Source organism: Protomyctophum bolini (assembly GCF_963924005.1).
Source record: "Protomyctophum bolini genome assembly, chromosome: 8".
Taxonomy (NCBI): Eukaryota; Metazoa; Chordata; class Actinopteri; order Myctophiformes; family Myctophidae; genus Protomyctophum; species Protomyctophum bolini.
The window spans coordinates 32,734,221-32,748,935 of NC_137869.1; the positions used below are offsets into that span (position 1 = coordinate 32,734,221).

General features: G+C 43.6%; 1 protein-coding gene across 1 annotated transcript in view; it reads left to right on the forward strand.

The window, feature by feature from the left end:
• Nucleotides 1–14,715, forward strand: part of LOC308320203 (contactin-associated protein-like 4) — a gene marked incomplete at both ends in the record, with an annotated part of 93,298 nt that overhangs the window by 45,271 nt on the left and 33,312 nt on the right. Inside the window, 6 exons of the mRNA XM_080770521.1 lie at nucleotides 2,953–3,059; nucleotides 3,889–4,008; nucleotides 5,137–5,337; nucleotides 8,220–8,382; nucleotides 10,786–10,913; nucleotides 13,124–13,294. Of these exons, the coding sequence (XP_080626647.1) occupies nucleotides 2,953–3,059; nucleotides 3,889–4,008; nucleotides 5,137–5,337; nucleotides 8,220–8,382; nucleotides 10,786–10,913; nucleotides 13,124–13,294 (890 nt within the window). The remainder of the gene's footprint in view (nucleotides 1–2,952; nucleotides 3,060–3,888; nucleotides 4,009–5,136; nucleotides 5,338–8,219; nucleotides 8,383–10,785; nucleotides 10,914–13,123; nucleotides 13,295–14,715) is intronic.

The following is a 14,715-nucleotide window of genomic DNA, read 5'->3' on the forward strand; positions in this document are numbered from 1 at the left end:
TGTTATTTTATCCATTTGTAACTAAGAGTTTATAAATGTAACCAAATGGCCAATTTATACGTTTTGTGCGGTGTAGTTTCAGTATTATGTATAGATAACAGGTTCCTTGTGTAAAACAGATGGTATCTCTCTCCTCTGTGCTGAGGCTACAGTATACATCTCTGCCTTGCCACACGGAATGGAAGATGTGTGCCGTGCTGTACTGTGAAAAGCCTGCTAATAAGAGGCACACTTGAGATCATGAATCCCACCGGTGGGTGGCTGCCTTGTGGACAGCAGAGCTAATGTGAGTCAAGGGCTTTCCAGTGAATATCGGCTGCTCAGTTGCCACCAGCATTCCATGCAAGCTTTAGCTTGCAAGTACCAGCTTGTATCCACTTGACAGTGGATCGCTTTCAGCCTCCCAACACGCATGAAGACATAAAGCCAATTGGCCTTTTCTTTGTGTGTATGTGGGCGGGGGTGGGGGGTGTTGAGGGGTGGAGAAATAAAACATGATCACAATAACACCCCAATCCTGACAAGGTCCCAGGGGATGATATTTGTAAAGTCTCTGAGATATATCAACACATGATTTATTGTGTCTGGTCAGAATGAATGGTTGCTGTCCAAGGTTCTGAAATCTTTTCTCAGGCTGATGGCATGGGTTAGTTGCTGTCCAGGTGCTGAAATCCCTTCTCTGATATCATGGCTGACTGTATTCTGACTGTATTCTGTATTCAGAAAGTATTGTGTGTGTGTGTGTGACGTATGTGTGGACCTGATGTAGCCCAGTGTGTGTGTGTGTGTGTGTGTGTGTGTGTGTGATGTGTGCGGAGCCATGCATTATTATCTGTCTGCCTGTAAAATCCTGTGTTCATTTAACTCGGACAATGTAAAAAGAAAAACCCTAACCCACTGTCGGAGTTATATTCACCTGGAGGATTTTACAGTGTGTCTGTGAATAGTGTGTGTTTTGAAGTGAGACTAATGCAGCTTGGCTCTGTTATTAGTAGGAAAGGACCTTTCAGACAGACCTTCATCATGCAACTTAAAAATACACCATGGAATACACCATAACAGTCACATGCACACATACAATTGGAGAGAGGGAGGAAGATTATCCAAGGTTTTCTTCAATCTCGGGTCAGTCTGATGCGTTTTAATTTAATGAACACATGCACGCACGCACGCACACACAGGTTGTCCTTTCATGGTGCCATTGTTATTTGAAATGCTTTTTCTGTCCTTTTGTGGGTGTGTGTGTGTCTAGGAGCGGGTGCAGATAAAGGAAGGATAAAAATACATATAATACCTTTACCCCCATTCTGTCGCCACCTCTATTGTCTTTCTTTGTCGCCTTGTATTTATTTTTCACCTTTCACCTTTTACCTCTCTCTCTCTCTCTCGTGCTGAATGTAAAGGTTTCAGAGGACTTTGCAGTATATAGTGTAGCTTTCCCAATAATGGTTTAGCCCACAAGCAATGGCATATGCTGTCAGTTTAGCCAGAGGCAACAATAAAACCTGGAGAGATTGGATATAAGCGCTATGATCCACACCGCGAGTCAGAAACCTGTTAGTTAAGCTTGGCCCTCATGAGAGATTTACAGTGGACTGTGTTAGTTAAGAGTTAAGCTTGCAACTCTCTCCTGCCTCGTACTGTAAGCCAGGCACCCTAGAGATGTACTGTATAGTGGAACAAGCACTCTGATACAGGCTACAACATAATAACACTATGTTTGTATCATTCTATAGCAGGGGTTCTCAACCCGTGGGTCGTGACCCCTCGGGGGGTCGCCAAATTATTTTGGGGGGTCCCCAAATTATTTTTGCAACTGAAAGGCTGGAATATGGAAATTAAGAGTTTACATAGTACATGCATAAACTTTCCTTAATGATTATATCTGGTTTCAGTATTAACAAGGCCTTGGGCCTTGTTCTTTTCCTTAGAAATCAAACATTTAAATTTGAACCTGAAACTATTATCCACAGTGATTTACAGTAAAATGATGACAACAGCAGATGGGATTGCCATCTCAAGCAGACAATATAGTTCAAGCAATGGTCAAAGTCAAAGTCCATCTATAGAGATGCAGCAAATATTCCTCTGATCCTTCTGAGAGCCACTCCATCTCTCAGAGAAAGCAGCAATACGAAGGATGCATATGTTGATCGCATCTGAGCTCAGCTGTTTTTTGGACTGCTGACTCTCCCTTTCACATTCTCACATTATGCATTTCACAATAGAAGCTATCCATCAACAGATAAATAGCATGCAGATCTTCAGTAAAGTTTTTCCTCTTTAAAACTACATCCTAGGACTCATTTGAACAAATAAAACATTATTTTAATCAATTATTTCTAATATAACCAGCACATCTGCAGTGGATGGGGAGCAGTGGTGGTTAGAATGTTCCACGGGCCCTGAGGCGAGGTGACAGCCGGCCGCCCCCTAATTCCCCCCCCCCCCCCCCCTCAGTTGCAGCATACCTGAGGCAATGAATATACACAATGTAGCCTCACGGGTTGTTCTACAAGGTTCACTGAAATTTAACATTTTCGAACCATGCCTTCTGTGCACATTTCAGAACACAGCTGTGCTTCTCTCAATGTTGAAAGAGGAGAATGGAAGTCTTGTTATGTTCACTTGCAGCTGTTTTATTCATGCATTGCCAAAGGCGTTCCTGAAGAATCCTCTTCACACATGCACACTTCACACATTAGAAAGTTTGTTTTAACAACAAATAAACGATCTGTCTCTGTCTACCCCCTCTCTGTCTCTCTGTCTCTGTCTCTCTCTCTGTCTCTCTGTCTCTCTCTCTCTGTCTCTGTCTCTCTGTCTCTCTCTCTCTCTGTCTCTCTCTCTCTCTCTCTCTCTCTCTGTCTCTCTCTGTCTCTGTCTCTCTCTCTCTCTCTCTCTCTCTCTCTCTCTGTCTCTCTCTCTCTCTCTCCTCTCTCCTCTCTCTCTCAGGTGCTCGCCCAGTCATTGTGAGCATGGAAGCAGATGTATTCAATCATGGAGCACTTTCCACTGTAACTGTTCCAACAGTGGCTACAGAGGAGCCACCTGCCACTCCTGTAAGAAACCGGAGCCAAGATTAAGACCTGGTTGTCTGTAATTGGCTCAGTTCAAAGATTATTTATATTTACTGAGTAAATGTCCATGTGTCTAAACTGAATGTTGCTAATATACCGTAGCTTTGAACATTTTAACTAAAAGAAAAATATTATATATATCCTGTTTCACAACTTGATACAAAACGTATACAAAAAATAGTCATCATGAAACATACGTAAGCTAAGAACCTAAATGTGGAATATCTATATAATGAAACTATGCATATTTACTATATAGTGCTATGTCTACATCAAAATGCTATCTGAGTTAGATATGTTGAGCCTTTGCATACGCCTTTAAGGTCGTCAGGCTAAGGCAAGTGCTACGGGCTAGCATGGGTGAGTGCAATTAAAGAACTATGTATTGTGCTTTTATTGAATCAAGCCACACAGTCCTGTAAGGAGATCATTACTCAGATATTTAATGGCAACTTAGTGCTTGTCAAATCCATAAAACACAAGAGAGGTTCCCCCCCACACACCATACCAAGGGAATGTCTTGGAATGTACTGTACAATAGGAATGTACAATAGTGTAGGAATTTCTCTTAAACTTGAAATGGATCGATTATTTTGCAGCCTGACAATCCACCGAGGATAGCATTTGAACATCATTACCACTGACATACTTAGTAAAACACAGGAAAATTGTTCCATTTAGTTATATTTATATATTCCGAGTTAACCATTTTGAGTTAACCACTTAAACTCTATTTTATACTTAGTCATTCAATGGTGCTGCGATGATGTTACTGTTGATTTTCCTGAGCTTGATTAAATTGTGTCCTCAGCTGTATATGAGCCATCATGTGAGGCCTATAAACATAAAGGCAACACGTCGGGGCATTACTACATCGATGTGGATGGCAGTGGACCAATCAAACCCCAGCTTATCTACTGCAACATGACAAGTAAGTGTGTGTGTGTGTGTGTGTGTGTGTGTGTGTGTGTGTGTGTGTGTGTGTGTGAGTGTGTGTGTGTGTGTGTGTGTGTGTGTGATGCGCGCACGCATGCACGCGCACACACACCTCCACCCTGTAGCAATTACATGTTCACATGGTCACATTCAGTAACTCAGTGACTTTGATTGGGGGCCAGACTATTATTAAATCTGTTCCAAAGAAAGACTCGTTGTCAGGAGAAGTCTGAGATAATTTGTCAGAACTGACATGCCTCCCCCTTGTTTCCCACAATTTATAAATTAGCAGACACTCTTAATCCAGAGCGATTTACAGTAAGCAAGAACAAAAACATGGTAATCATGAATCATACGTAAGTTAAGAACCTAACAGTGGAATATCTATATATTGAAACTTTGCGTATATACTATAGAGTGCTATGTCTACATGAAATGCTATCTAAGTTACATACGTTGAGCTAGCTCCGTTTGGAACCTCTATATCTACGCTGCTACGCTTTAGCTCCGAGATGACTCTGAGGTTCCGTGTCAGGATATCCCTGCGCAGGTCGAAATGGGCTCTAGCTGGGTCGAGCCCGTCCATAAACAGTGGCAAAACAGTATCAAACAGTACTTTTTTCCAAAAGTAAATGCTTTGTAAGCTCTTGTTTAAAAAGAGTACTGTTTGATACTGTTCGTGGATGGGCTCGACCCAGCTAGAGCCCATTCCAACCTGTGCAGGGATATCCTGACACGGAACCTCATCTCGGAGCTAAAGCGTAGCAGCGTAGATATTGAGCCTTTGCATACGCCTGTAAGGTCAATGAGGCTACGGCAAGTGCTACGGGCTAAGATGGAGTCTGAAGAGGTGGGTTTTCACTTTTCAGACTACGGCGGAAGATTGGGAGTGAGTCTGTAGTTCTGATTGCAATGGGAAGTGCATTCCATAGTTTTGGAGCCAGAAGGGAGAAGAGTTTGGGACGTGTGGAGCATTTCCCCACATCATTTAGCATCATTAACATTTGCATAATGTGAATACTGATTACCATTTGTTTCTCATGTTCTCACTTACATTCAGTAATCTCTCTCTCTCTCTCTCTCTCTCTCTCTCTCTCTCTCTCTGTCTGACATTACCCCTCAGATGAAAAGACATGGATGGTGATCCAGCATAACAACACAGAGCTGACGAGAGTACGAGCGTTCCCCGGGAGAAATCAGCATGAAGTCCACTTTGACTACTCGTCTGAGGAGGAGCAGCTTGCAGCCATCATCAGCCAATCAGAGCACTGTGAACAGGAACTGTCCTACCACTGCAGGAAGTCCCGTCTCCTCAACACACCAGGTAAGACACATTGATGAAGCAAGATATTCTACTCTCTACTGTCTGTTTGTTTGTTTTTTACTCTACCAACTTAGCTCTTAGAAACTCTTTGTTCCATTCTTGATTGTTGTCTCCAGAGGGAAGGATGCAGACTTGTATGTTTACAGTCCAAACAGGAATTACATTATTTCTTTGCAGAACTGTTCAACTTAAAAAACACAGCAGCCGTGCCTGGTTGTTTAACAGGGTTTGGGTAAATGGTTCTATTGTGGCCCCTCGGCTCATGGACTGCACTTTACAAAATGGAGGACACCATAGACAATACACAGTTGATTCTTGATTAACCATTTAAACCCTGTATTCTTCATTTGCCGGGGTCCCTCAGGTGTGTGTACTTTAACTCATCAGACAGGCAATGGATGCAGTGAAAGAGAGGAGCAAATGGAGAAGGGGAAGAAAAGGAGAGAGAAAGTCCCGTGTTCTAAGTGCTGACTACAGCAGACCTGCCCAATGAGCTGTCACTTATCTTGTAATACGGTCTTCTTACTCTGTTATTGTTGTGAAACATCTTTCTTCTATCGTGGGTCTCTTTGTCAGCTAAAATTCTGCAGTAATAACGTAACAAAGGCAAAAAGGAAGGGGTCAGTGGAAGGATTGATGTGGTTGCTGAGACTCAAGTCAGACAGTGCTGTCCCCCACTGACAATAGCCAGGGCCTTTTATATTGAGAACAAAAACAAAACTAATCTTGTTGATTCCAAATAATACCGGATCCCAACGGAACTACTACTTTACTCACTGAAAGGCCAGACCCTAACTAGGCCACTATCCGGCTTACTAGTTGACACAAAAGTCAATTCTCAACAATGTTCTGCCTCCCAGCTGTCCTTCTGTGGTGGTGAGGTATATTTCTTCCATAGCTGTGTAGGGTAGCTATGCGGGTATAGTTCTTTCTTCCATAGCTGTGTAGGGTAGCTGTGCAGGTATAGTTCTTTCTTCCATAGCTGTGTAGGGTAGCTGTGCAGGTATAGTTCTTTCTTCCATAGCTGTGTAGGGTAGCTGTGCGGGTATAGTTCTTTCTTCCATAGCTGTGGGGTAGCTGTGCAGGTATAGTTCTTTCTTCCATAGCTGTGTAGGGTAGCTGTGCAGGTATAGTTCTTTCTTCCATAGCTGTGTAGGGTAGCTGTGCGGGTATAGTTCTTTCTTCCATAGCTGTGGGGTAGCTGTGCAGGTATAGTTCTTTCTTCCATAGCTGTGTAGGGTAGCTGTGCAGGTATAGTTCTTTCTTCCATAGCTGTGTAGGGTAGCTGTGCAGGTATAGTTCTTTCTTCCATAGCTGTGTAGGGTAGCTGTGCGGGTATAGTTCTTTCTTCCATAGCTGTGGGGTAGCTGTGCAGGTATAGTTCTTTCTTCCATAGCTGTGTAGGGTAGCTGTGCAGGTATAGTTCTTTCTTCCATAGCTGTGTAGGGTAGCTGTGCAGGTATAGTTCTTTCTTCCATAGCTGTGTAGGGTAGCTGTGCGGGTATAGTTCTTTCTTCCATAGCTGTGGGGTAGCTGTGCAGGTATAGTTCTTTCTTCCATAGCTGTGTAGGGTAGCTGTGCGGGTATAGTTCTTTCTTCCATAGCTGTGTAGGGTAGCTGTGCAGGTATAGTTCTTTCTTCCATAGCTGTGGGGTAGCTGTGCAGGTATAGTTCTTTCTTCCATAGCTGTGTAGGGTAGCTGTGCAGGTATAGTTCTTTCTTCCATAGCTGTGTAGGGTAGCTGTGCAGGTATAGTTCTTTCTTCCATAGCTGTGGGGTAGCTGTGCAGGTATAGTTCTTTCTTCCATAGCTGTGTAGGGTAGCTGTGCGGGTATAGTTCTTTCTTCCATAGCTGTGTAGGGTAGCTGTGCAGGTATAGTTCTTTCTTCCATAGCTGTGTAGGGTAGCTGTGCGGGTATAGTTCTGTCTTCCATAGCTGTGTAGGGTAGCTGTGCGGGTATAGTTCTGTCTTCCATAGCTGTGTAGGGTAGCTGTGCGGGTATAGTTCTTTCTTCCATAGCTGTGTAGGGTAGCTGTGCAGGTATAGTTCTTTCTTCCATAGCTGTGGGGTAGCTGTGCAGGTATAGTTCTTTCTTCCATAGCTGTGTAGGGTAGCTGTGCAGGTATAGTTCTTTCTTCCATAGCTGTGTAGGGTAGCTGTGCAGGTATAGTTCTTTCTTCCATAGCTGTGTAGGGTAGCTGTGCGGGTATAGTTCTTTCTTCCATAGCTGTGTAGGGTAGCTGTGCAGGTATAGTTCTTTCTTCCATAGCTGTGTAGGGTAGCTGTGCGGGTATAGGGCTGTATTTTGCGTGTCTTAAGTACCAGGTCTTATTACCTAACTTGAGTAAACTAAAGACCTGGAGGCGTGATCAATGCTTTTTGGCCACTCAGAATAGCCAAATGGCATTGATCACGCCTCCAGGTCTTTAATTTACTCAAGTTAGGTAATAAGACCTGGTACTTAAGACACTCAAAATACAGCCCATAGTTCTGTCTTCCATAGCTGTGTAGGGTAGCTGTGCGGGTATAGTTCTTTCTTCCATAGCTGTGTAGGGTAGCTGTGCAGGTATAGTTCTTTCTTCCATAGCTGTGTAGGGTAGCTGTGCGGGTATAGTTCTTTCTTCCATAGCTGTAGGGTAGCTGGGCAGGTATAGTTCTTGAGAAGTCTGAGCTAACGAGCTCGCCAGGAGACAGTTTGTTGAGCTGTAAATTGAGCCAACAAGCTGGAATGTAGCAACCTTCAATCATTCCCCTCACCCTTTAGCAGTAACCTTGCTGCATGTGATGTAGTTGAATCTCTACAACTTTTGCTAATTGTGTGTGTGTGCGTGTGCGTGTGTGTGTGTGTGTGTGTGTGTGTGTGTGTGTGTGCGCGCGCCAGAGGGCTCTCCGTTGAGCTGGTGGGTGGGAGGTCCAGATGGAGGGCAGGTCCAGAAGTATTGGGCCGGGGCGTTACCAGGCAGCCAGCAGTGTGCATGTGCCCTGCAACACAACTGTCTGGACGACAAACACTACTGCAACTGTGATGCTGACCACGAGCACTGGTATGGATCCTTATTATCGTGTAGTATAGTAATTGTACTTTGCAACGACTGTTTATTTTAAACCTCCCTGTGGAGCATAAAGTGCAGATTTTTATTTTTATGTACCCCGTTTGTTGTCTCATGGGGAGAAGGCATGGGGAGAGAGTATGTTTTGCACTAAATGGTAAATGGTGCATTTATATAGTGCCTTTATCCAAGGTGCTTTACATAGATTGTGCATTACATTCACCCATTCACACACACATTCATACACCGATGGCGGCAGGAAACCATGCTAGGCACCAACCATCACATCAGGAGCAATTAGGGGTTCAGTGTCTTGCTCAAGGACACTTCGACACTAACTCTGGGGGAGCCCGGGATCGAACTGGCAACCTTGCGGTTACCATCCAGCCACTCTAACCCTGAGCCACCGCCACCCGTGTGTGTGTGTGAGTCCATGTGTGTGTGTCCGTCCGTCGGTCTGATACCAGCTAATCTCTGGCACAGTTAACTGGTAATGAGGGTTTTGCAGAGACAAAAGTGCATGATTTTAAACTGCCACTTCTTGGGAAAAGTGCTCTTGGGCCAAGCCTCGGGGGATACTGTAGAGGTCCAGCGAACTGAGCCGATGATGTGTTCGATCACATCGTAAATGCAGAGCAGCAGGTGAGTCCTTATGGCCACGTTCAGCTGCCGATAATCCACACAGAACTGCCTGCTGCTGTACTTTTCTTCACTGGAACAACTGGGGTGCTCTAAGAGGCTGATGTAGTGGTGGTCTCTCCATCTGCTGATGTGAATGATGACATACTGCACATTGTGCCTGAGGCTAAATGTTGGCACAGTTATCTCTTCCCCCTTGGTGATGCTGGAGGGCTCCCCAAACAATGAAATGGGTCCAAAACCGATGATGCACGCATCTTGGGTGTCAGCCAGCCAGAAAACATTGTGCAAGCTCTTAGTGGCCAAAGTTATCTGCAGGATCGATTAGGTAGACATTTTTCCTCTCATCGGGGCCCGCTCCCTCGTCACAACTCTTATCGGTTTTGTCATCGGTGACCAACCTGAGTTCAGGGAGTCATGGGTCTCATTTTATACATAGTGTTTTAGTTATCTGACCGATCCTTTGTTCAGAGGGAGGGGATGTCATCTTGGACTGCATTTCCCTCACAGTGCCAAACTGTCTACTGGAATGTAGAATTCCCTGAATAGAAGCCTGCAGGACTACATCTTCTTGGACTCTCCTTTCTTCTGGCTGTTATGGTGATTCCTGGTATCCTCTTGGTTGTCCTAGTGTCTTCTTCAGTGCGGCTATGAGTGTGGCACCACATAGTTAGCGATTCCTCCGGGTAGATCGTCTGACAGGGTATGTTGTGATGTTGTCACCGTTTTCTAGCTGCTCTTGTCAGTGACCTCGCTGCACTCTGGTCACTCACTGGTGCCATCGTACCAGGCAGGGGGAGAGGTTAAGCATCTTCAGCATTATATGCTACTGCCGTTGTTTTAGGTGGTAATCTAAAACCTGAGTGGAATAGTATGAGAGTGTCGACAGACTCGACACTAGCGTTGACTCCCATTGTAACAATGGCTGTGGACGTGCTCATTCTATCTAAATGGGATAGTTCCAATGTTTGATCGGAAATCGGAGCCGATCGCATCGTTTTCAAATGTTCGGAAACGGATCGGAATTTGGATATTGTACTATTGTGATATGGTACATGTGTTCTATATAATTATATATATCTGGAAAAGTTGGTATCGGCAGATACTCAAAATCAAATGATCTGAATCGAGGCATCCCTGCATGTAACAAATAATTAATAACATAATTAATGATAACGCAGAAACAATGTTTGTGTGTGCACCAAGGCATGCTGCATGGGAAGTCCTTCTCTGTCCATTAGCACTGTGTTTTTTGAAGTGGAGGGTCCCGCAACCCCCCAGTGGTGGCGGCTAATGTCCTCTTATGGGCACAAAATCAACAGTCCGCGGCCAAATTCATATCAATTTGGGGGTCCTTGACATGAAATGTTTCAGAACCGCTGCATTGGCACACCCCTGGGATGCATGCTACAATATGTAGGCATACAGTACATTAGACACATTCACTGGGCTGTAGCCAATTTCAATGCTGACACTACAGACAAACCCCTTCCCTGCTGTCATCTCCCTGTCCAAGCTGTGCTATTTCTACACTCTAGAGCTTCTGCTGCCCATCAAAATTTAATCAGACGGTGCTACTGTACTGTATACTGTATATGAACCATATACCATATATAGTATACAGTCCTGGAAGTTTTTTCTTTAGGTGGGCAACAACAGGCTTACATTAGTGGGTAGAACTGTAGCAGTACTATAATCATCGCAATCAGTTACGTTAAAATGTCATTCTAAAGTCATCGTTCCCATCCCTTCCTTCAGGACTAATGACAGGGGTTTGCTGACCCATAAGGAGAGTCTCCCTGTGTGGTCCCTGGTGCTGGGGGACATCTACAGACCACAGTCAGAGGCTGCCTACAGTGTGGGATCTCTCCGCTGCCATGGGGACAGTAAGTCCTAATTCAGTTTGGCCTGTATATAAACGTGATACTGACATCATGTGAATGTTGATGCCCCTTGCCCTCTTTTAGTACCACTAGACCGGTGCCCGGCTGTAGAACACCGAGTCGGTAACGATGGAAGTTGGAGATCCATGCCCCACCCGGCTATGCAATACCCGTGTCAAAGTACCCGTTTCACCCATCTATCTGTGTCCCTTTAATGCCCATATATGGATATTTCTGTATCTGTCTCTCTGTGTCCCTTTATTCATTCTCTGTCAGGCATGCCCAAATATGGAGTGTCATGATGTCAGAACAGGCCAGCTCCATATATGGAGCATGGGCAGGGGTATTCAACACCGGGCACTGCACTCCCTGTGGGGGTGTGGAACGCGTGTGTCGTGGTGCGAATGGTTCTCGAGTTACGTGCATTACAGCCGTACACACATACAGTGTACGTATGTACAGACAGATGTACAGAGACATGGTGCATTTTTAGATAGATTGTATTTTACTGGCAATGATTCAAATGAAAACATTGTACTTAGATGTTTTTCTTTACTTTATAATCATAAACATTAATAATTAATATGTGGTATACACCCTTGGAGGTCATGCTATACCATGTTATATTTGCGCTGGTGTATTTCACATTCTGGCATTCCCTCTTGCTTAAATTCATTGCTTAAACGATACAAAAGAGCATTTTGTATGCTTATGTAATGCTTATTGCTAATGCAGTGAGCACTTACTATGAGACCTAGCAGATCATGTCTGTCTGTCTGTCTGTCTGTGTGTGTGTCCCCCCTTTGTGCCCATATATGGAGCTGAGTGAGTTGTTTGTCATTGATGCAACACACTCCATATTTGGACGTATAGCTGCTTTGGGGACTCCTTATATGGTTATGGCTAAGAAAAATAACGGTTACTTAAAAGAATAATAACTTAAAAATAAATCTTAAAAAAACCCAAATATGTACGAGCTGCGTTCGCTTCCCGCGTTTGCGCGTCTTACTGGTAATCTAGGTGGCACCCTTCAATGATTGATATTTGCACATTTTTTTGAAAATTTCTGATCGTATGACATCATACATACATCATATGAGTAGAAATTAACCACTTCTTAAACCCTATATTCCCAAGGATCTGTACTTGGCCCTGTCTTTGTGAGCTTGTAGATTTGCACATTTCATTGAATGTTTGGCTATTATGACATACCAAGAAAAGGTATGCTATGGTTCATGTGGTTAAGCATTAAGAACGACTGGGATTCAAATGTCATGAATATACAGCTATGACTATGTATTCCACTCAGTGCACTACCTTTCTTAAATACTGTCAAAGTTGCCATGAAGGGGTATGAATGATTTCAGGGTTTCTATTAAGAAAGGTAATGTGGTGTAGGATGGTGTCACATGAAAGATTCAAGGGCATTAAAGCTACAGCCTGCAAGTTTTATGTTCGTTGTCTCACTCGTCCAATAGACAGATTAATGCAATGATGTCTGGACTACAATAAAGTCTTTTCCACATACAAAGTTTTCACCTGACATACTGTCACTCTGCTGGTTAATGAAGTTGTGAGGTTACAACCACATACAGGCTAATTAATTAGTAATTACCATTACTGCATCTGTAAAAACATTAGTCCCCCTTTTTGTTCTTTTTCCCGATAGTAGTCTAATAGAATACATACATACATTTTATTTAATTTAATTTTTTATCCTTTCATGTATTCATAATTGCAGCCCTTTGTTATCTAGGTAAACCAGTAAGACGCGCAAAAGCGGGAAGCGAACGCAGCCGTACATATTCACCATGACTCATGCGTTCGTGTGTCTGTGCCCTTTGTGCCCATATATGGAGCTGAGTGATTTGTTTGTGATTGATGCAACACACTCCATATTTGGACGTAGCTCCATATATGGGCACAAAGGGGGGACACACGCACACACAGACAGACACACAGACATGATCTGCTAGGTCTCATAGTAAGTGCTCACTGCGTTCGCAATAAATACATGCTCTACACTGTAGAGCTATGTTCTCCCAGTTAGGGTGATTCATCCTGTAGAGATGAATCACCCTAACTGGGTTAGGGTTATAGCTTGAATTATGCCTTTGTTGTTTGCTAATTAGCTGAACAGTTGGCTCATTTGTTTACCATGTAATTTTCATTAAAAGGCTGCACGCTATAATGGGGTTTAATTTGTTTTCCAGAGAACTTTTGGAATGCGGCGTTCTTCGACAAGGAGACCTCATACCTCCACTTCCCCACATTTCATGGAGAGCTGAGTGCCGATATCTCCTTCCTGTTTAAAACCACCGCCTCCTCTGGCGTGTTCCTGGAAAATCTGGGTATCAAGGACTTCATCCGGATTGAACTCAACTGTAAGTCAAATCTAGATTACATTAATTCAAACTCGGCTGCAGTTGATGGATTCTGTCCAGATCCCTTTTCCTTTCTCGTCTAAACCTAAAAGTCATACAGATTTCTCTCTCGATATTTCCCTCACACACACATGCACACAAAGTTGCTACTTAAACACTCCACTTTCCTGTCCTTCAGAGTGGATGGTCTTTATTTTTATACAACACCTTTTTATTAACACCTATATCGCTTTTCACTCACCCATTTACACATACACACACAGAGGCAGCCGAGACAGCAACCTGTTCATCGGTAGCAGATAGGTGCTCAGTGCTCAAGAATGCTTTGACACAAAGTGCATGTTACTACTGTAGCTGAGCAGTTTGGTGTTAAATTAATAATGTCCTGTGGGCTACCGTTGTCTCCGTCTCATAGGTTGCTCTTGTTGTGAGCATGTGATGAGTGATGGGTTATTTTCTCCCACACAGTCGTACAACAAAGTGGTTGGTTAAATCATCGTACAATGCAACAGAATTGTTTTGTGACAGAATGGGCGGCGCGGAGGCCATTCTGTCACGAAACAATTTCACAGAGTCCTGTCATGCAAAGTTGCAAACATGCACACTTTTCCGACTGGCTTGTTGTTCTGACTTGGTCATTAGACCTTTATGCAGCCATCTGTCTGGCCTGACAACAGATCAACAGCAGGTTGGAGGATGTCTTTTGCAGACAGATACGGTATAATATAAGGAGGTAGAACAGCACTGACTAATGGCCTGTCATTGTCTGGAGCCAGCATAGGAAACAATTGTGACAAAATGATGCAACTAAAATAAGCTTTATTCAGATGTTCATTTTCTATTTAAAATAATGAAACTCCCAGACTATGGCAAAGACTTTTTTTGCGAAGGCATTTTCATGTTGATTGGAATGCTTGATGACAATCAATATTGTTATGTACACATCTGAGATCCCTTTTGGCCAATGCAAGGGTTCCCAAACTCTTCTGCTCGAGATCCAAAGAGAAATGTGGGCCTTACCCTAGAGAGGAGATAAGAATGTTTAAGAGAATAAGTCACGCCAGGTGCAGCCTTCTCAATCTGTGATTTCTTAACACATTTAGTGCAATCGTGAAAATAACTTCACTGCCGCTCCGATCGTGAAAATAACTTCACTGCCACAGTTTTTCACTAACCTTTTAAGAATCACATGCACCTCGTGCAGGTAGGTAGGTTAAAATAACGTGGTCGCTTTTCCTAGTGTCGGACACTGCCGGGTAATATCCCTCAAGAGCCGCCGATAGCCGTCGATGCTGATTTCCCAGCAGAAGCGAGCATCAGTTTTGTTCGGGTCATGTGATCCAAACGTGTGATGTATCCCATTACAATGTTTGTGCGGAAAACCTTGTATGTCTCAAAAGTTATCAAAATTGGTGAATAAA